This window comes from Gymnodraco acuticeps, unplaced genomic scaffold (genome assembly GCF_902827175.1).
Source record: "Gymnodraco acuticeps unplaced genomic scaffold, fGymAcu1.1, whole genome shotgun sequence".
NCBI lineage: Eukaryota > Metazoa > Chordata > Actinopteri > Perciformes > Bathydraconidae > Gymnodraco > Gymnodraco acuticeps.
The window spans coordinates 729,582-751,636 of record NW_022991720.1 but is presented as its reverse complement, the minus strand read 5'-3'; the positions used below and the strand labels follow the sequence as shown (position 1 = coordinate 751,636).

The 22,055-nt window shown below is 40.5% G+C and overlaps 1 protein-coding gene and 1 pseudogene across 2 annotated transcripts in view; one reads left to right on the top strand and one right to left on the bottom strand.

Moving 5' to 3' along the window:
• LOC117534732 overlaps window positions 1-5,467 on the bottom strand; it is a 57,566-nt pseudogene extending 52,099 nt beyond the window's left edge.
• Window positions 5,468-13,478: 8,011 nt separating this feature from the next.
• Window positions 13,479-22,055, top strand: part of LOC117534735 (zinc finger protein 239-like) — an 87,262-nt gene continuing 78,685 nt past the window's right edge. For both annotated transcript variants that reach the window (XM_034198981.1, XM_034198982.1), the window contains exons 1-2: window positions 13,479-13,667; window positions 14,195-14,260. In XM_034198981.1, coding sequence (XP_034054872.1) covers window positions 13,503-13,667; window positions 14,195-14,260 — 231 coding nt within the window. In that variant the 5' untranslated portion in view covers window positions 13,479-13,502. The remainder of the gene's footprint in view (window positions 13,668-14,194; window positions 14,261-22,055) is intronic.

Here is a 22,055-nt window from a genome sequence, read left to right as displayed (position 1 = left end):
GCTGGGCGGATTGCAAACCACGCCCCGTAAAACTCCCAAAAAGTGTTGTGAAGCCGCCATTTTATTATCCTCGCATTAGCATTATTAGCATTAGCATTAGCCCAGCGCAGAAACGCAGAGAGACTAACTTATGGCAACACAAAATAAAACATGGGAGCGGTGGAGATGAGGAGGTGTCGGCGTTCTGGCGATTTACTCGGAAGGCTTCAGTAGAAGCTGCTGGGACTCCCAGCAGCTTCTACTGAAGCCTTCCCCAACTCCGGGGACTTCCAGCCGGGGACTTTGGGCGGCAGTATACGCCGTGAAGTGGTTTGCGGCCTGCCAGTAAACCCAAAGCAGAAGAAGAAGAAGTGACGTCAGCGGCTTCATTTGCGTAATCCACCCCCAGGTTCAAAGAGTTCTCATGAACTAAATTCTCATGAACCTTTGTGGGAAAAGTACTGCGGTGTGAATGCGCCTAATGGTATACTAAAATCCATGTGAAAAAAAATTGCTTCTCACTGTTCTTAGGTCAAATATGTATATGCGATTAAAAATGCGATTAATTTCGATTAATTAATTACAAAGCCTCTAATTAATTAGATTAATTTTTTTAATCGAGTCCCGGCCCTAATTTGTATTATATTTATAATAACACTTTTGCCTTATCAGAATGAAATCCCATGCTACCTCAATCAAACTTTCTTATGTTCTTTCTCTAACACATAATGAAGGTTATTAAGCGTTTTAACTCCTATGTTGTTAATATTGACCACCATTTCCTTTATGAAGTAATGCAACCTCCCTGTCTGTGTCCTCGCGCTGTCCTCACATCCCCGGACCCCCAGACTCAGAGGAGCACAGGGATGTCAGTATTGTTTATGAAGCAGGGTATAGAAAGTACATTATTAAAATGAAAATACTATTTATTTACTTTTACAAACAGTGAGCAGCTGGGCAGCTGCAGCATGTGTATTGCAGGACATGTGTAAGCGTATTTGAGTTGTAGAAAAGCGCTCGGCCTATAGGCTATAAATCTAATGTGTCATTATTATTAGGTTATGTCCTATGTGTTGGACATGTGTGGTTGGACTTTGTCTCACAGGCAGGTTGCAGTGTAACATCAGAGGAGACTGGGCCAATTGTACATTCTCAAACTGCACCAGAACTAACTAAACAATGCAGAGATTATTTTTATATAATTGTATTCAATAACCGTAAGAAATTCAACAGTATGAAGTGATTTGTAAATAGGAATACAGATTTGACTTAATCTTTTCATAAATATATTTTTCTCCCAGTTTGACTTATTTTTACCCTCTCAAAGAACCGGAATTGAGAACCGAAAATAACCGGAATCGAAAAGCAGAATCGTTAAAATCCAAACGATACCCAACCCTATGTGTGATGCAGTAAAATCTTACCGCTCACTTACGTTAGCGGTGTCGTAAAAACCGTGGGAAAATGTAAAATACGATGACGAAGAAGAAGATTCCAGTGGCCCCAATTTTTGTCCATTCTGGACAAGTGAAAAATGTATTCGGACAAGTAAATTGCCAAACTCACTTGTCCATGGACAAGTACTCTCTAAAAACTTTTTCTCACACTGCACACATATATTCTCATTTTACATACATACATTTTCACTCTCACACATGTATATATTTACACTCACACATTCATACATTTTGCTCTCATATTATCATATTTCAATGCACACATTCATATATTGTCACTCACACATTCATGCATTTTGTTCTCATATTCATATAATGTAATGCTCATATTTATACATTTTGCTCTCATGCAAAATCTACTGAAACAAAGTATGTCATGGTAGTGGTCAGCTGTTAAACACAAAAGTGTATCTTAAGGGCTGTAAATATAATAAGCCTGTGGTCAATTTTAGACACAGGCTTATTATATTTACAGCCCTTAATAACATTCATTTTCTGGACTCAATGTGTGTCTTGGCCGTTTTCTTTGTTCCAAGCAAACGAGTGCTTTTTGTTTTGAAATCACTTCCGCGAGTTTCGCGGGCCTCCCCCCTCGCTCCACTGACCATTAGACCATTTAGTAAGGTAACAAGCAAAAGGGCAAAAACGCCTCTCAGACGCTCTTCCGTTAACTTGTTTAATAAAGAAAAACAAATGGTCCGTAGATACACGGACTCATATAGCCTATGTATGTATACTGTAAGGAGAATGTATGTGCGTGAGAGGACCAGTATGAATTACGGGATAGAAATATGCAAACACAAACCTACAGACTGGGGGATGGGAGATCACAGGAGGGGGGGGGGGGGGGGGAGAGCTGTGGAATGTGACCCTTGGGAGAATTCCTCCACACATTCCGATGGCCAATTCGTTTTAAACAACGAGTTCGCAACTCAGGACAGCATAGGCAACAAAATAAATCTACAGCTACTTAGGGTCATAGCAGAGGTGAGAAGTAACTGTACATTTACTCAAGAACTGTACTTAAGTACCATTTAGAGCAGGGGTGGGGAACCTCCGGCCTCCGGGCCGTATACGGCCCGCGAGACAATTTGGTACGGCACTCGAGGTAATTTATAAACACACGCAAAAAAGAAAAAAATGTAAGAAATCTAGACCGCAAGAAATTAAACAAGCGAGTACCTGTTTTTCCTGGCCAAGGTCAGGGTCCTTGAACACATCACGAGCCTAACGTGTCATCACGTGGTATATGTCTCGTCTGATAGGGGTGCAGTTCTGACGGAGAGCACCAGAACGCCACTCCGGCACTTCAGAAATTGCAGTACCGATAAGGAGCCATACACATGCTGCAGTTTCTGCGTGTCTGTGTCTTTAGTTGAAAGCCCAGTGGTGATCTGTTCATCTGTCACACTGATCATACAGTCAATAACTTTGTTGTTATTAGCATCTGGTTAGCTAGCTATGCTAACGAATATAAGAAGCTTTTTCTCCAACCAGTGAGGTAAAGACACATCTTTATATGATCATTATAGTTATAAAAAACTATATGACAGACAGTAAAAAAAAGTTGTTATTAATAAAGAAGAATACAGTTTGAAAGGGGAGTGATTTGTCAAATATTCATAAAGAAAAATAAATCTGTTTCCAGTTCTGTTTCATATGGGTGTTGAGAGATGTATCCATAGATCTCCTAATTGTGTTCTCAAAGTGCACCAGATTGATGCTTTTAACTTCAACATTTAAAAAACAAATCTTCCCGGGGGAGCATGTCCCCCGGACCCCCCTGGAGGAGGTTAGGTCCCCCCCACTTAAATCATGTTCACATGGATAGGAAACTAAATACATTTGCACACATCTTGTGTCCATATCTTTCTGTTTTGGTGGTCACGGCCAAGCCCCCAGGAAGTGCGCCGGACTCAGATGAAAATATTCGTGCTGGCCAAACGGCGGTACTACACTTCCGTTTGGTTGCCAGGCCCGGAAACACTTTTTCCCATTGACTTACATGGGGAAAGAGTGGTCTGTAACTCGTTGGATAATTGTTTTTAAACTAAATAAACTACCCAGTATGAACACTTGTATAGCCCTTATTAAAAACATTCGTTCCTGAAGTTGTAAAAATGTGCTAATAACGTTATTCTGAGAGTTATTTCCCTCTGCATTATGAACGCGCATCTAACCCACGGGACCGCGCCGCCCGGCACATTCATGTTACGTGTCCCGACCAATCAGAGCACACTGTGCTCACAGGGAGGGTGGGGCTGGAGCTATTGGAGCTACAACGAGCCGTTAAAGGCAGAGAGTGAAATTCAGTGAATAAACGTAGTTTACAGAGATGCTGTTTGAGAAACCAATGTGAGTTGCGTTTATCTTTACCCATGGATGCACAATAAGAACGGATCCATATCGTCTTACTGCCATCCCACGGAGCTGTAATAATGGATATATTGCACATGTTTGCTGTAATTCATTATCATACATGGGCTGTATGATTAAATATTGTACCGTAAATGTTGTATTAAATAAAGTTAATATTACCGACATTATTAACGTCCCTGTAGCTTCGTATTGCACTAAGAAGCTTATTGCACTGTATATAAATATATATATATATATAGGCTACAGTGCAATAATTATTTCATGCTAAATGAAGCTCTGTTGGATATCACTAGATCCTGTTACAGCGTAATATAAGTACATAACGATTGATGTGTACATTAGCATCATTACTAGCTAGCCGCTAGCTAATATCTGCCGCCTCGTTAATATCAAATCCATGATAACAACAATCCATTACCATGCTGTCATGAACGCGCGGTGCTGTTACGTGTACGCAAATTGACGTGCTTAATGTGAACGAGCATTTTGGTTAAAGTTGCGCATGCTCTATGAGTGCACATACGGGTACGTCTCAGGCATGCTGGGTAATCTGTGACGTTTCACTCTCTCAAAAGTTGAGCCATTTTATCATCATGCGCTAATGAGCAGCTCTCATAGGAATGAATGAGGCCCCGCCTCCCACGCTGTATCCAGTTCTTATTATACATCCATGGTCACGGCACACCGTGCACGTGCATGCATGCGCGAGTCATGGTGAGATATCTGGATTAAGAGGTTGCTTTTTCTTTGCACAGAATGAAATGAATGGGCTGTGATTTTAGTATTTTTAAGCAGAGGTCAATAATTTGTACGGCCCTCGGAGGATACTGTAAAAATGGAAATGGCCCTTGAGAGGAAAAAGGTTCCCCACCCCTGATTTAGAGGTACTTTCACTTTACTTGAGTATTTTCATTTAATGCTACTCTGTACTTTTAGAACAGTTCAGAGGTAAATTGTGTACTTTTACTCCACTACATATATTTAATACCTTTAGTTACTTTACAGATCTGGGTGAATGATTTGAAATATAGTCAAGTGTTAAATCAGACTTTAGTTCCACCTGGAGTAAATTCACAAGCTACCCTGCAGTACTTCTACTGTTACTCAAGTACAATATCTGAGTACCTCTACTTTTACTCAAGTACAAGATCTGAGACACACACACACACACACACACACACACACACACACACACACACACACACACACACACACACACACACACACACACACACACACACACACACACACACACACACACACACACACACACACACACACACACACACACACACACACACACACACACACACACACACACAGTCTCTGAAGGATGTTACCTCTCTCTCTCTCCTCTTCGTCCTGGTTCTTCAGTCTTTCTTCTCCTTGATAAAACACTGCCGTTAAACACACTAATCTCCCTTTAATGCCTTTACTTATGTTTACCGATCAGCCACGTGATATAAAAAGCTACGAACAAAGAACGGGAGACAACAAAAACACGGTTTAACGGATGAAAGCACGGATAAATCACCCTCCAAGGATAAACTAACTCTTTGTATGTGTTTTTAAAGTCTCTTAAACACATTACATTCGGTATAAAATATGTATCAAAGTCTGTTAGCAACGTGTAGCTTCTGAGGACCGGAAGCTATAAACGGACCGCTGCAATGCATCATGGGATTTGTGTTTTTCTTTAAACATCAGTTCACTGCCCCCTGTGGTGAAAAAATAGAAAACTAACGGTATTAAAATAAATAATAATAAAAATAATTATAATTATAGGTCAAACGGATTTTAAAAGTTGTGGGGAATGTTTTTGTTTGTAATAATACTTTTTCTTTATATATGTTTTGATTTTAATGATTGATCATTAGTGTTATCAAAGCGGATAAAGGTGCAGCTAGTTTGAATTACTTTGTATACTGAGGGAATGAAAAATAATTGGACAAAAAATGTAAAGTAAAATAATAATATAATTAAATGAGATAAAAATGAGATAAAAATTAAAGATATACCAAAAATGTTTTTTTAGTTTGTGATTAAAAACACTATTATTAATATATTAACAATTATAATTAAATAATAATTAAAAATAATAATAATAATAATAAAGAAATAGATCAAATAAAATGATGAAATGAAACTAGAATAACATATAAAGATTTGTAATAATACAATTATATTAATTAAAATATTTTAAAAATATGTTTTATTAAAACAATAAAAAATAAAGTAAGTGTTATGACCGGCTTGTAGGCCACAACAGGAAAAGAGAGAGAGAGAGTGGTCCGAGGGTTCCAAAAACCACGGCACATTTATTGTGGCAATTCCAAAACAACATCAAAAACATGAGAGGATGGGCGAGGGGAAAGGATCCCGGCGAGTGTCTTCACACAGCGGTCTTGGAGAGAGTCACGAAGGCCATGTGACTCCAGGCAGCTGGGCTTAATTAGCACCTCGGTTCCGGGCAGGTGTCCCCAGTCATGCTGATTGGCCTCCTCAGCTCCACCCCCATCACAGGACCTGCAACACACCTGCACACTCACAGCCCACAGGCTCTGGGGCCGTCACATAAAAAAAACTTTATTTATATAGCACCCTTCTCAACACGAATGTACAAAGTGATTTACATACAGTAAACAATACACAAAATACAACTATAAAATGAACAAAAGGCATAAAACACAGCAAGTAAAAGATAGGATAAAACACCAATGAAAAACAGCGACAAAAGTGTGGGAAAACGTTCACTGCATCAAGTGGTCTCAAAAAACATCAACTTATTCACACCGGAGACAACCCGTAGTGGTGTTAAGAGTGTGGGAAAACGTTTTCTCAAAGTATTCACCTTAAAGTCCACGAGCGAATCCACACCGCATAGTTTTGAACAACTATAAGAGGGCCAAGCTGTTTCCTCCTCTTGATGTCCTGAGAGCTGTATTGTTATATACAGCTTCTGTGGACCAGAAGATAGAAACGGACAACTGCAATGCATCATGGGATTGCAGTTTTTCTTTAAAAACACAATTTCACTGCCCCCTGTGAAAAAACTAACAGTATTAATAATAATTACATTATTATTAATAATAATAATACTTATAACAATAATAATAATAATAAATATATAAACTTGGGACTGGTATGACAGATTTTAAACATTGGGAAAAATGTTTTTGTTTATAATAAAAGGCATAAAACACAGCAAGTAAAATATAGGATAAAACACCAATGAAAAACTGCTACAAACTGTGTGTGTGTGTTTTCCGTGTGTGGTCAAAAACGGTATGGGCCTTCCGGCGGAACCTCTCACCAACAAACATAGGTTCCTTTATACCCACAGTTAATTGGCTCCTACAGGGGCCACCGCCTCAAAGGCACGGTCCCCCTTAGTTTTTAGCCTGGTTCGGGGCACCCTTAAGAGGCCTTGCTCGGAGGACCTCAGGGCCCGGGTTGTCCTGTGATAGTGGATAAGGTCGTTAATGTAGATGGGGGCTTGGCCATGGACAGCTCTATATGTGTAAACCAATATCTTACATTGGGTTCTGAGATGGACAGGGAGCCAGTGCAGGGCAGAAAGGATCGGAGTGATGTGGCAGATATTTTTGGACCGAGTGAGTAATCTGGCTGCAGCATTTTGGACCTGTTGTAGCCGGTTTATTGATGTTTTGTTGAGGCAGGAGAACAGAGCATTACAGCAATCAAGCCAGGATTAAATAAAGGCAAGGATAGCCATCTCCAGTTCTGCATTGGATAGAAAGCCCCTGAGCTTGGTAATGTTCCTGAGGTGGAAAAAACAGGTACGGGTCAGGAGTTTGATGTGTTTATCTAGTAGCATAAACAGATCGAAGGTTACACCAAGGTTTTTGATGTTTGCCCTAACGTTAACACTAAATGAACCCAGGTGGCTTGCTACCTTAGAGGCGATGTTATCAGCCGCTGAGATCAAGACTTCTGTTTTTGATGCATTGAGCTGTAGGAAGTTGCTTGACATCCACTCCTCAATTGCAGACATACATGGAATCAGGGTGTTTAAATTCTCAGTTTTGACGGGTTTGAAAGAGAAATATATCTGAATATCATCTGCATAACAGTGATACCAGACACCCTTTAATTGGCTAATTAAGGGGCCTAATGGGAGCATGTAAATAATAAAATAATAATGAAATATATGGAGCCCCTAAAGGGACATGAAAAAAAAAAAAAAAAACAGAGAGAGAAAAATAAAGTCAGGATAACGGGTTTACCAGGCAACACAGAGATTCAAAGTTAAGCTACCGCTAATTAATCATGTTCCACTTCCGGTTGGCGGAAAGCGCCAGCAGATGCTGTTATTGTGAAACCCTACAGAAATGCTACTTCCGGTAGCCGAGTAGTGGAGCAATAAATGAACTGTAAACACATAATATCTCACCTTTAACGCCACATAAACATTTATCCACATAAACATGTATCCACATAAACATCCTATTACATTAATAATAGATCTGTGCCACTCAACACGGTGTATATACACCTAACTTTGAGACAGGAGTGCCGACTCACTTGACGAGTGACTTAATGAGCAGCCATAATAAACATGCACGCAGCATGCACCGCAGTGGCGGCTGGTGGAAAATATTTTTGGTGGGGCTGTTGATATAGTTTTTGGGAGAAATTGGTGATGTAATGGCGCGTTTCCAGTGCAGCGCGGAGCTCGCTTTAATGCTGCGTTCAGACCGGACGCGATGCGAATATTCGCTTCGCTCTAAACGCTCCTATCGCATCGCTCTAGTCGCTCGAGTTTCACCGCGGCTGCCAGCTGTGTTTACTCGCATCATTCAAACAAGACGCGCTGGCTCGGGAGCTACAACTACAACAAAATGAACATATTTTACCGTGATTAAATTGTAATACACGTTTCTAAATGATGCCGAAGTAACAACATACTGATACCGGTTAGTAAAAACCATGAATTAATGCTTTGACAAGTGTGCAGACAGACGGCAGGCGAAAAACCTTTTAGAATGCTTGTTTTCTGAATGGAGCTTGGCTAAGCTGACGTTATATATGCTCCGACCGTCCACACTCACAACAACGGCCTATACAGACATAAATAAACCAGCGACTGTATTCTCCATGACACAGAGAGTCTGTGGTTTGTACTTGTTTAACTTTTGTCTAGTTTCTGAACAGATCGTATCTGTCCCCAGCTGTTTGAAGAGCAAGCATGGGAAACAAAAGACAGCATTTACCTGTTTGCATCCAGCTAGCCATGCCTTTCTGGTGTACCAGCTACGTGAGAAGCCTCGTTGATACGTTTTGTCTTTTTCACGAGCTTGCTGCGATATATACAAATCGGGTAGGTCCGGTCCAAGGTCTTTAAGTATCAATTTATCTCCCAAACTTCTCCTTTCGAAAGGATTGGAGATTAGCTCTTGAACGGAATTGGGTGCGGACCGAGGTCACTCACGAGTCTAAAAAACAACTCACGTCAACGCCCGTAAGCAACGTGGGCGCCAACGTGAGCGCCCTCGTGACCAAAATATTTGACGGCGCTGATTGGCTGAAATTATGTTTCGGCGGCACAGTTTGCTATTGAGACTTTTGCAACGTGCTGGTTGCTGCTGTTTGGCTCGGGGGCTCCTTGCACGGCGCCCGGTAATGATAAACTAATGCCACGGGCAAGGCCAGGCAGGAAACATGTGACTTATCAGTAACTTTAGACATCGTAACACAATTTTAAACGAGATTTTATTGTAGATTATACATTTTACTGATACCAATTGTATGATATTTACCTTGTTCATTAAAAATAAAAATATAAAATATATATATATTTTTAATTATTATTATTTTTTTTGTATGTGGGAAGAGGTGGGGCGGCGCCCCTAGCGCCCCTATGGGCCGGCCGCCACTGATGCACCGATCACATGATCACGGAGACTCTGCATTAAGCCACATCGGCACAGAAGTTATCACAATAATATTAAAGTGTAGAACAACATAACAGGCAGCCCTGTGGACAAACACTCACGTTCATGTACGCACACAATACGAAACGCAAGACGGCATAACTTTCCTGAAACTACTGACGCACATTACCCTCTGATGTGTGACATCACGCAAAACATGTGGGTTAGCCCCTCCCCACTATGAAGGCACAACTTAACAGGTATCAACTCTGTATAATAAAATAATATATATATATAACTTTGGGGTCTTTTCTACAGTGTTTACCTTCATTGAACAGCTATAAAGAGTGACCACAGGCTGTTACATTTTAACCACACACACATCGACCTGTCCGATCACTCCCCCTTTTATTAGTTTTATGAAGGAGATGTCCGGTCACCAGGGCGCATGATGGGCGGACTGGGACTAAAAATCAGCCCGGGAATCTCACCCAGCCCAGCCCGCGTAAACTGTCAACGGGGGGGAGCCTCGCTGCGGGGAAACGGTGGACCTAGTGGCCTGATCGGAGTGGGCCGAGTGGCCCGACCGGCCCACTTCGGTACCGGCCCATTGGGATTCGTCCCGAACGTCCCGATGGCTAGTCCGCCACTGGCTAGTCCGCCACTGGCTATTTGTGTGTGTGTTCTGAGTGTTTGTTTCCCTTTAAAAACAGCTGCGGCCAGCAGGTAGCTATGGGCTCAGAACAGTCTCATAATACACATATGCACACAGAAGGATTCACACTTGTATTTCCGGATCCACACTTGTGTTTTTCAATGCACACACAAATGTGTTTCGTTTCATATACATGTAAATAAAATCCAAATACAGAAAAAAGTTTTACATATGTATTTTTGATCCTCACATATTTGTTTTCCGTTTAAATCCCCTGAACCTGCAAACACAAAACGCATCCTGTGCACGGATCGCTGTGCATTCGTGTGTGGGTTTTTTGAGACTCCCCTGACGGTCAGCCGATTCGTACTTGTAATTTGTTCTATCTATAGCCAATCAGATGTCTCCTCAATTCTAAGCCAATCACATGAGCGCGCCCCCACGAGGGTAGATTTCTTGCTGTTGAGCCATACCCTGGAGCCGCCACTGTCCATCACTGTGTATATCACCATTCAAACATCTTTTAAAAGTTGAACAAACCCCACACAGCTCAGTAAAGACTGTGCAATGTTGACTTTTGATAATTTCAGTAAAAACTAACGTTCATATTTCTCTTTTTCATTATAATACTGATACAAACAAAGCACACTGGCAAGTTACCACGTTTTAAAAAGCTTAATAAGCACCGTAACTTTCATGATATAATTTCTCTGTCATAATCGGTTGTTTCCGTGAACGGCCGACTGTTGTGTGACGGCAAATGCTGCGACTGCAAGGCATTGTGGGGCAGCATTTTCTCCTATCCTTTCGGTGACGGAGGTCCAGTGGTTCCTAAGATAAAGGAGGTTATAAAGGAAGTTTGAAACGTTGGAAACCTTTCCTATGTCCTTTCCTATCATCTAGACTCTAGATTGCGGTCGGATAATCCAAAAATCAGCTCCTAACGTCTAACCATGGATGTATAATAAGAACTGGATACAGCGTGGGAGGCGGGGCCTCATTCATTCCTATGAGAGTTGCTCATTAGCACATGATGATAAAATGGCCCAACTTTTGAGAGAGCCAAACGTCACAGATTACCCGGCATGCCTGAGAAGTACCCATATGTGCGTTCATAGCGCATGCGCAACTTTAACCAAAATGCTCGTTCACATCAAGCACGTCAATTTGCGTAATCGTAACAGCACCGCGCGTTCATGACAGCATGGTAATGGATTGTTATTATGATGGATTTGATATTAACGAGGCGGCAGTTAGCAGCTAGCGGCTAGCTAGTAATTATGCTAATGTATACATCAATCGTTATGTACTTACATTACGCTGTAACAGGATCTAGTGATATCCAAGCAACAGAGCTTAATTTAGCATGAAAGAATTATTGCACTGTATATATATATATATATATATAAATATATATATATATATATATATATATATATATATATATATATACAGTGGCAATAAGCTTCTTAGTGCAATAATAAGCTACAGGAACGTTAATCTAACGTCGGTAATATTAAATTTAGCTATTTAATACAACATTTACGGTACAAGATTTAATCATACAGCCCATAGTATAATATTTTATAAATGATGAATTACAGCAAACATGTGCAATATATCCATTATTACAGCTCCGTGGGATGGCAGTAAGGCGATATGGGTCCGTTCTTATTGTGCATCCATGGGTAAAGATAATAATAATAATAATTCCTTACATTTATTATAGCGCTTTTTCAATGACTCAAAGCGCTTTACATATACACACATTACACATATATTATACATGCAATGGTCAGATACTGTGGACAATACCCACAGGAGCAAGTTCAGGTGAAGTGTCTTGCCCAAGGAAGATAAACGCATGTAGTGCTGAACACGTAACATGAACGTGCCGGGCGGCGCGGTCCCGTGGGTTAGATTAGCGCGTTCATAATGCAGAGGGAAATAACTCTCAGAATAACGTTATTAGCAAATGTGTATAACTTGAGGAACTAATGTTTTTAATAAGGGCTATACAAGTGTTCATACTGGATTGTTTATTTAGTTTAAAAAAAATTATCCAACGATTTACAGACCACTCTTTCCCCATGTAAGTCAATGGGAAAAAGTGTTTCCGGGCCTGGCAACCAAACGGAAGTGTAGTACCGCCGTTTGGCCACCACGAATATTTTCATCTGGGTCCGGTGCACTTCCCGGGGGCTTGCGTCTAACCCTATCGTCTATTCCTTGGCCTCTGAGTGAAACATCACGGGGTTAAGGGATAGTGGATAGGAGAATTCAAAAGGACTTAGGAGAAGAGACTGCGGTACTTTAGAGAATCTGACTGCACTTTCACTATCTGAGTGTTTATGATGCGCCAGCGGACGTCATGAATGTGCGTCTGCTGCTGTGGGGAAACTATGGAAACTACAGTTTTCTATACAGCGGACTACAGCATGGATGTTTAATAAGAACGAGGGACTCCTGTGAACTCATCCAGAGACTCTGTGCTCTGATGCTGTTGTTTTATGCTTTATGAACGTGGACAACAGAGAAACATTTTCTTCATGACCAAAGTTGGAATTTAAATAAAAAAGCAAAGTGAAACTTCTGCTCGTCACCCTCTCCCTCCGGTCCACATTGATACAAATGATCCCAATACGTATGATTGTATGAACTATGAAAATATCTTAAAATCAATAGAAATGTATTTATTATAAACGTTAGTCCTTAACACCTATCACTGTGTATATCACCATTCAAACATATTCTAAAAGTTGAACAAACCCCACACAGCTCAGTAAAGACTGTGAAACTTTATTTGATAATTTCAGTAAAAACTAACGTTCATATTTCTCTTTTTGATTATAATACTGCTGAACGTTCAAAACAAAGCACTTTGGCAAGTTGCCACCATAGGTTGCCACCTACGTTTCAAAATGCGCACCGTAACTTTAATGATAGAATTTCTCGGTCATAATCGGTTGTTTCCGTGAACGGCCGACTGTTGTTTGACGGCAAATGCAGCATGTTATCCTCTCCTTTCTGTGAAACCTCCTTTCCTATCATCTCTAGATAATTCGAACGGCACTTCTCATGGCTGCCACTGAGGGACTTCCGGGTCATTTCACTCGGTTAGGAAGGTTCCTAAGCTAAATGGACTATTCGACTGCAGCCATGGCCTCCGCAGCTCCGGAGGATTTACCGGAGAACCGGGAGGGTTTATGGGCCTCAGGAGACACCGGGACACCGGGGGAAGACACACGGACACCGGGGGGAGACACCGGGATGGCTGGATCCCGGAAAACAACCTTCGTTCAGGTGAGTTAGCACCGGGAGCTAACAAGAGCTATCGGGAGCTAATGGGAGCTAACCGGAGCTGATGCGAGCTAGCTGCTCCTGTCAGGGGTAAAAACAGTATAAAAACGGTATCAATACAGTATTAAAACGGTTTAAAACAGTATAAACGCCTGCATATAAAACAGTCTTCCAGCACAGGCTGTACAACAAAGGTAATTCAATAAATACACACTGATCCAAGTTACTGTGATATATTAGTAGATGACAAGTTAGAGCAGGCGCCGTGGGAATTGTAGTCTTTTATAGTGTGTTGACTACAGACGTCACAATTAGGTGGCCTTTCTTATGAAAACAAAATACTGGCTCTGACACGTATATAACCTAAGATTCTCGTAGACTGGAATCTTAACTTCTTGAGTAAATGTACTTAGTTACTTCTCGCCTCTGCTTTGAACCTACGAAGTAGCTGTAGATTAGTTTTGTTGTGTCTGTTGGTTGTATTGAGTTGTCTTGTTTTGTGTCAGCTGTAGTTGTGTTGATTATTTCAGAGACACAGCTGGAGAAGGAGCACTGAGAGCAGCATGGAGGAGAACAAAAAGACCCCTGGAGCTCAGGTCAGTGTGCACTTCATCACAATATATTCCTAACACTGTTATCCCCAAATGAAAGATCACAACCTGTTTAGAAAATACAATATGAATGCACAATATGGTTAGATATAGCTTAGAACGTTGTTGTATACGATACGATAATACTTTAATGATCAAGTCTGAAATGTGACTTGCATCACAGCAGCTCCATGTGTAACATCAACATAAACAAATATCAAGATACAATACATGAAAAACAAACAACAAACATGTAACATAACAGCAGGATCAGTGAGAGACAACCTGCTCAAAGAGCCTTCAGCGTGCTTCTGATCTGGATTCAGCTCTGTATTTACTGAGAGGACTGACTGGAGCACAAAGGATGCTTCAGTCTGACTTTATTGAATCTCCATTAGATGGTAGCAGTTCATATTCTCTGTTCAGAGGCCTCATTTATAAAACTTTGCGTAGGATTCTCGTGGGAAGGTGGCGTACGTAGGACAAAGCAAGTAAATACGCACACAAATATTCCGATTTATAAAACACTGCGCACACACATCCTACGCCGGGACAATCACAATCAACTTGAAATGCGGCGCAGCTTCTGTGGGCTTCACGTAACGCCCATATTTGCCTATACATAGTCAAAGAAACTCCCGTATTAATATCCATTAAGACTGACTGCAGGGAGAAGATCGCAGGAAATGACGACAGAACATCTAAAAAATACTTTTCACACCTAGTCAGATGTTGGTTCTTTTGGGGAGGTCAAGACCAGTCATATTGTTTGGTGGATGCAGTTTGAACCAGAGTAGCAGCATGGAGGTCGGATCGTCACCGTGTTGCCTCTCCGTCTTCAGCGCCACTAGGAGCTGCTGGATGGCCTCCCTGCCCAGCCGAAAGGGCGGGGGGCGGGGGGCGGGGGTCCTCGTCTGCAAAATATCTCTGGAGGACTGGCACAGTGGCATTAATAATGCAGTAATGATGGGCCTGCACAACATAAAGAATAGAGGGCAGTTTCAGTTTACTTGACATTTGTTTATTGTTAACCTGTTAAGCCCTGAGCTGTTTTTCAGATGTCTTCACTTCTAAAAGGGGTAAATTAATAATCTTTTTTCTCAAAGCAATGATAAACCTGTGAGTTGGATGTAGAAAAGTCAGAATCAATATAGATGTTTTTATTTTAAAATAAATTCAGATTGAACATAGTAAAACAAAAAAAATTATACACTGTAAAAAAAAAACTCGTAAAAAAATGGTCAAAGTACTGGCAGACAAAAACCCTTAAATTAAAGTAAAATACTTTAACTGAAATAAAGTGAATAAGCCATTCATTTACGGGAATTGTTCTTAAAGATTTCACAGGAAAACACTGTAATTTTACAGATTTATCCTCTCTTTTTACAGTCAATAACCTTTAATAAAAGTACAGCACTAATACTTCTACGGGCAACAAACCCGTAAAAAAACGGTCAAATGACTGTTAGCAGCGGCTGCCAAACAAAAACCATAAAAGTAAAGCATTATGGCACCTACAATACCAGCCCCTAATTATCATTTCACAAAATTATAATTACACTATAATAAATGACAATACACACAATATACGTCCAGATCTCTTTCTTGAATTATTTTTGTTCAGAGTTCATATATTGCAGTCTTTTTGGAAAGTGATCTTTACTCACTAATCAGTATCAGTAAAAATGCTTAGTGTGGTGGTTTGTGTGTGCAGGGGGCAGGAGACAAAAAATAAAAGACAAAAAATAGTCCGTTTAGACTTGGAAAAAGTCCTCTGCATCCTGAAGAAGGCTAACTTCGTTAATTGGTCTGCTCAAGAAACCAGTCTTGGTCTTGATCCGAAGCATACATACGAGTCCCTTTTATTCTTGTTTGCCACCATGTTCTCCATCCGAGGGATCTCAATCCTCTTTTCCTGCGTGGCTTTTTGGAATCGTTGGCTTCTCGTTATCTGAAGGTTTCTGTTTAGTCACCAGAGATTCCTGTTTTTTCTTATTTGCATGATCGTGTTTTCCACTGTCAGTTTTACTGTCTGCGAGTTTGCTCCTAGATTTACTTCAGCATTACTTCTAGTTCTTGAAACGTTACAGTACGTGTAACAGTCTTCGGTCTTCCCTTTCCTCGAGTTTTAGATTGCAATTTAATATTTTGTAGTTCCTCTTTGACAACATATTGTTCTGCTTCCATTCCTGGTGCTTTTTGAGTGTTAATCTGGATTTCAAGAGCCTTATACGCTTATTCTTCTTGTGAAAGTTCACATTTCAGGTTTGACATTTGGCCCATTAATCTGTGTACCTTCAGCTGTTGACTGGCAATTTGTTTTTCAAGCTGCCCTCTCTCTTTAGCTCCCTATTCCTTCTCTTCTTATGTCCTTCACAGATGTAGCTTCCTTCCTCACCTCATTCTTTTGTTCCTCCTCTATTTCTCCACCTTTCTCTTGCTCGGGCTCACTGTCTTCACTGTCAATGGGAGCATGGATAATTCTCTTGCTCTTCTGGGCCCCTTTCTCTTTCCTATCACCCTTCTTTTTCTGCCTTTTCAGTGTCCATCTCTTCTCCGCTAAAAGCAGATAAGACCAGCGCTTGGCCATGTTTACACTTAATGAAGTTTTGTCCCGAGTATCATCAGGACATCCTCCTAATGGTCCATTAACTGTCCAACCGAGCATGGTTTTTACGGCATACGGTCCATCCCCCACACTCCTGATTACATCAATTGGTTCAAGGGCTTTTGGAACATCTGAACCAATCAGCAACTCAATTTCAGCATCAATTTCAGGTAGACAAACATCCCTCAAATGCAACCATTGATTGATGTCGTTTTGACGTGGAATGTTTCCTTTGTGCACGGGCATAGTCTTCTGAGTGTATGTGCCGGGGAGATCACAAAAGTTGCTGTTATGCAGTCCAGCAACCTCTAGGCCTGACACAATGCTGGTGTCAACGACCTTCCTTTGACCCATAGTTCTCAGCAGAATGTTTGACCTTCTTCCTTGGAGGTTAAGTTTGTTAATAAGGCCTAATGTGCAAAACGAAGCAGTACTGCCTGGGTCAAGAAATGCATAGGTATGCACTGTTGTGTTCCCCTTTTTGGCTTTAACTTGGACTGGTACTATGGAGAGTTTACCATCTTCCCCGGCCCCAGTAAGGCCACCTGTCTGAATTGAGGCTTCAGCAGTGTTTGCAGATGCTTCTTCCATTTCCTCCTGCTCATTTTCCATTTCCTTCCTTTGTTGGTAGATGTGCATTCTGGGATGATTTAGATTGCATATGTTGCACCTCATTCGTTTCCTGCAGTCTCTACTTATGTGTCCTTTACACAGGCAGCCAAAACAAATACCATTTTCTTTAAGAAATGTGATTTTTTCATGATGTGTCCTCCTTCCTAACTGTGGACACATCTCCAGAGCATGTTCACATCTACAATACAAGCAGTTTTCTACAGTGCTTCTGTCATATTATTTCTGTAACTTTCACATTGGTTGCAAAGATGCTTCCTCTTGGATGAGGCTGTGGCCTTCTTATGTCTTTGCTCACGGGAGGGGGGTCTTTAATGTCCCCAAATATGGGATCTGTAGCAATTTTACTTGCCTTTCAAGGAATTCCACAATATCCTTGAAGGCAGCTCTTTGGTGGTCTTTTTCCTGGATGTCACATGCTACAGTTCTCCATAAATCCCTCAGCCTATATGGAAGTTTCTTTAAAATGGCTAGCATGTTTGCTGGAATGTTGAGCTCAAACATGTAGTTTACATCTTCCATCGCAATTGCAACATCCTCTAAGGTAGACCGTGTATGCCTGTAGAGCCCGTGTGTCCTCAGCCCTTATTAATGGCCGTGGAAAGAGCCCTTCCATGTATGCTGTAGCAATTTTATGTTCATTGCCAAAGTTCTGTTGCAGTAACCATTTGGCCTTGCTGAATCCACTGTCTGAGGCCATATGTTGGCAACTCCGTACAAGGTCTCTAGGCAGTCCTGTTGTATATTGCTCCAGGTAGTAGAGGCAGTCTCTGGGGTTATTGTTTTTGCTTTCAATATTGAATTCGAAAGATCTCACAAATGTTTGGTACTGAAGTGGGTCACCATTAAACACTGGAATGTCTTTCTTGGGCATGGATGATAGACACTGTTGCTGGATTAATAAAGCGGTTATTTCATTTTGTTTTTCCATGACTGAAAATATATTGCACGTGTCACTGTTGCTTGTGGCAGTTACTGGATCTGGAGATGTTACATATAGATGTTCATCTAGATTCCTGATGCCTGCATTGGGTGTTAGAGGAGCTGTATCAATGTTAGTGACAGCTCTGTCTGTGGTGGTTATGATTGGTTGTTTTAATGTTACAAACTGTATTTCCCTTTGTCCCATTTCAAAATATGACACAACAGACTATGCAGATTTGTTCTTGGTTGTCCTTTTCGTACACATCACTGCACAATGTATAACCAACTTAAATGGCCTTCTTTAAATGTAAGAAGACACATGCATCAGCTGATATTTAAATGCATTTATCTTAACTATCCTCCTTATTTAAAGCAGTATGTTGTACCTTACTCACCAAATCATCAAGTTAGACATTCTGTTCAGATTTATTTCTCTGTCCCCTCTGCAAAAAAATTGATTAGCAGAAGAGCGTTCATGTTCAAAGCCCCAACTGACTGGAATACTTTACCTGCTGCTATTAGATCTCTTGCATCATTGGGTATATTTAAACATGCATTGTTATCTCACTTTCAACTGGTCTGTACTTGTTATAACTGATATTGATGAAACTGATTTGCTTGACTGTCTCAAATTGTAATGATTATGTGCATTGCTTGAATTTCACTTAACAGACTGTATGTGGTTTGTCTTGTGTGTCATGTTCTGCATTTTGTCTTTTTGTTTATGTTTGTCTGTAAGTTGTTGCTATTGTCGGGACCCCCTTGAAAACGAGATGGTGCATCTCAAAGGGTTTATCCCAATGAATAACATTTCTATATATATATATGACTGCATTCCATTGGGATGATAGAACAATTAGCTGATCCCCTGGGGGCTGCGAACACTTTCCTTTTTGCAATGGTGGCAGCAATGTTTTCCTTCTAATTCCATTTGCTCATTTGTCTCTCCTCAATTCCTGCTCCTGTGCTTCCAGGACATGTTTGTCCTTTAGGAGTTTTTGGAGTACTTACATGGCTGCCACTTCGGCCTCAGCTTTTATCATAGACTGTATATATAAATGGCGTAGGGTCCGTGACGTCACCCATAGGATTCTGCAGACTTGCCGAGAAGCCCTTAGTAGGCGGAGTCGGCCACTAACGGCTTGACAGTGACGTCAGAGTTCACTCCCCGCCTGCTCCAGCCTGCTCCAAATAAGGGCAAAGAGGCGGAGCCGAGGCCGGACCTCCTGCCACCAGGAGCTGGAAGTTCCAGAGCTAGCTGAAGCTACCAAGCTAAGCTAACATGCTCCCCATCTGCACACTGCCGTCGCATTTTACGTTTCTAAGGGTAAGCGGACATGAAACTATTCAGCAAAACTATAAATAATAATCTAAGTTATTGAGTTTTAACATAATACTTCAGAATCTTAAAACCCCTTAACGTTTGTATGCAATTGTGCTAAACTCAAGCAAATATTAATATGTTTGCATGACATTAGTTATTTATATTTTGATATCACTTAACTATACGTTTAATGCAAGTCAAGCTAAGGTACATGTGACCTCCTCCAAACAGCATAATAACCAGACTGTATCATTAAAACTAAGTACCAGTTCTAGATCCTTGACTTTAGACAAACAATTCAAAAGACAACATGTATTTAAAGACCAATCTTTATTTGAATGTGCCTCTTAACCTGGGATATTAGTTATACAGTAATAGTATTGACAATCTAAAAAAACTGAGCAACTCAACAGTCAACTTTATGTTTCTTATTGTCTAAAGCATTTATTATTTTCATTTTCCCAATCTCATATTCAGTGTGGACGGATTGAGACGGCGTGGTGTCCAGAGAGCTGCTGAGACTTCAGGGAGAAACCTCTGTGTGATGGACGTCCAGTCTGTTGGTTTGGAGAGGACTGAGAGGCTGCACAGGCCTAGTCTGTCACTTTATTTGACTAAATGTGTTTACTTATACATTTAATAGGTTTACACCTTCTGTCCATATGTGCTTTTTATTTAAAACATGTGATTGATTAACTTTTGTACAGTATGAAAAATAGAGTCTTTGTACCTGTGCTGAAGTTCACTGCTGTGAGGAGTCCAGTTCTGTCTCTCACTCTCTGGTCCAGCCTGTCTGCATCACCTGGAAATCACAAAATCTCAAACAGATATATATGTAAAGTACCATGTGTACAAACAATATCACTGATTATCTTCTGTTGAACATGTTGGGATTGTGTATTGTCCGAGTCAGGGTCCTTTTTATTTTACTGTAACTTTGGAAGTTGTGTTACCAATGCTTACTGTTTATTTGATACCCATTTGGTAAAGCAATTAATAAAAACAACAAGGTTTAGGTTCGTTCTTCAGATGACTGTGACGTTAACGTGTAAGCTCAATAATGAACTCCAGCTCAACCAACCATGTTGTAATATCTAAGTAATCATCTTGAAATATGACATTAATAATTGTAATATACACACATCTTATTGTGAGGTTGATTTCACATACACTACTTCGACATTAGCTTGTCTACATACTTGAGCATAGCCAATTTAAATTAACCTTAGCGATGCATACAGTTCCTACCTACATAATAAAATATCTCTCTAAGTTACAAGGATGACCTTATTTTATCAACCTCAAACAGAAGCAGGGTTTTGTTCATGATCTGTTTGGGTTTGATTGGGGAAAAATCGATCTGTGTGCTGATGTAGAAACTGCATGGTCTTATTTTTATCTTGGTTTTATGGAGATCATTGATAGACATGCACCCCTGCGTACATTTAGAGCAGGGGTCTCCAACCTTTCTTCATCTGAGAGCTACTTTGAAAAAATGAAAGTGGCCAAGAGCTACTTGCATCACATCGCTTACATTTATTCACATAGCACTCATCAGTTGAATTAAGCTATACTTGTGTACACGTACGAAATTGCAATACCTACAAGCTTATCACAAATCTTACTTCACATGAAGGTCCAGAAAACGAAAATGTCTCACATATTATTATGGCCCACATAGTAAGTAAGTCACTGAACATTCACATAAATGTCCCTTAATCACCACCTTACCAAGCATCTTATGGCACATGTGTAAATAAGTGCATTCACTCTTTTTACAGTTAGTGAGATGAATGGCGCTGCATGGAGTCCACCACACAGGTGTATGCTGGAGTACTCACTTAGGTTCACTCTAATAGAGTCATTTAAATGTTCATCAGTCAGTCTTGTTCTGTATTTAGATTTCATGACAATCATGTCAGAAAAAGCTGCTTCACAAAGGCAATTAGAACCAAATAAAGCAGACATTTGCAGTGCTGCTTGGTGAATGATCTTATAGTTTTCTGGGTCTACAGGCTCCAGAAAATGTTGTGAGTTTTGCTGAGACTTAAGCTAACATGATTTTGGATTTATAACCTCCATCTCCACAGGATTGACACTGAACAGTTCAGTCCTTCTTCTTCTTCTCTTCTTCTTCTTTCTTCTTCTTCTTCTTCTTCTTCTCTTCTTCTTCTTCTTCTTCTTCTTCTCTTCTTCTTCTTCTTCTTCTTCTTCTTCTCTTCTTTCTCTTCTCTTCTTCTTCTTTCTTCTTCTCTCTCTCTCTCTCTTCTTTTCTCTTCTTCTTCTTCTTCTTCTTCTTTTCTTTCTTCTTCTTC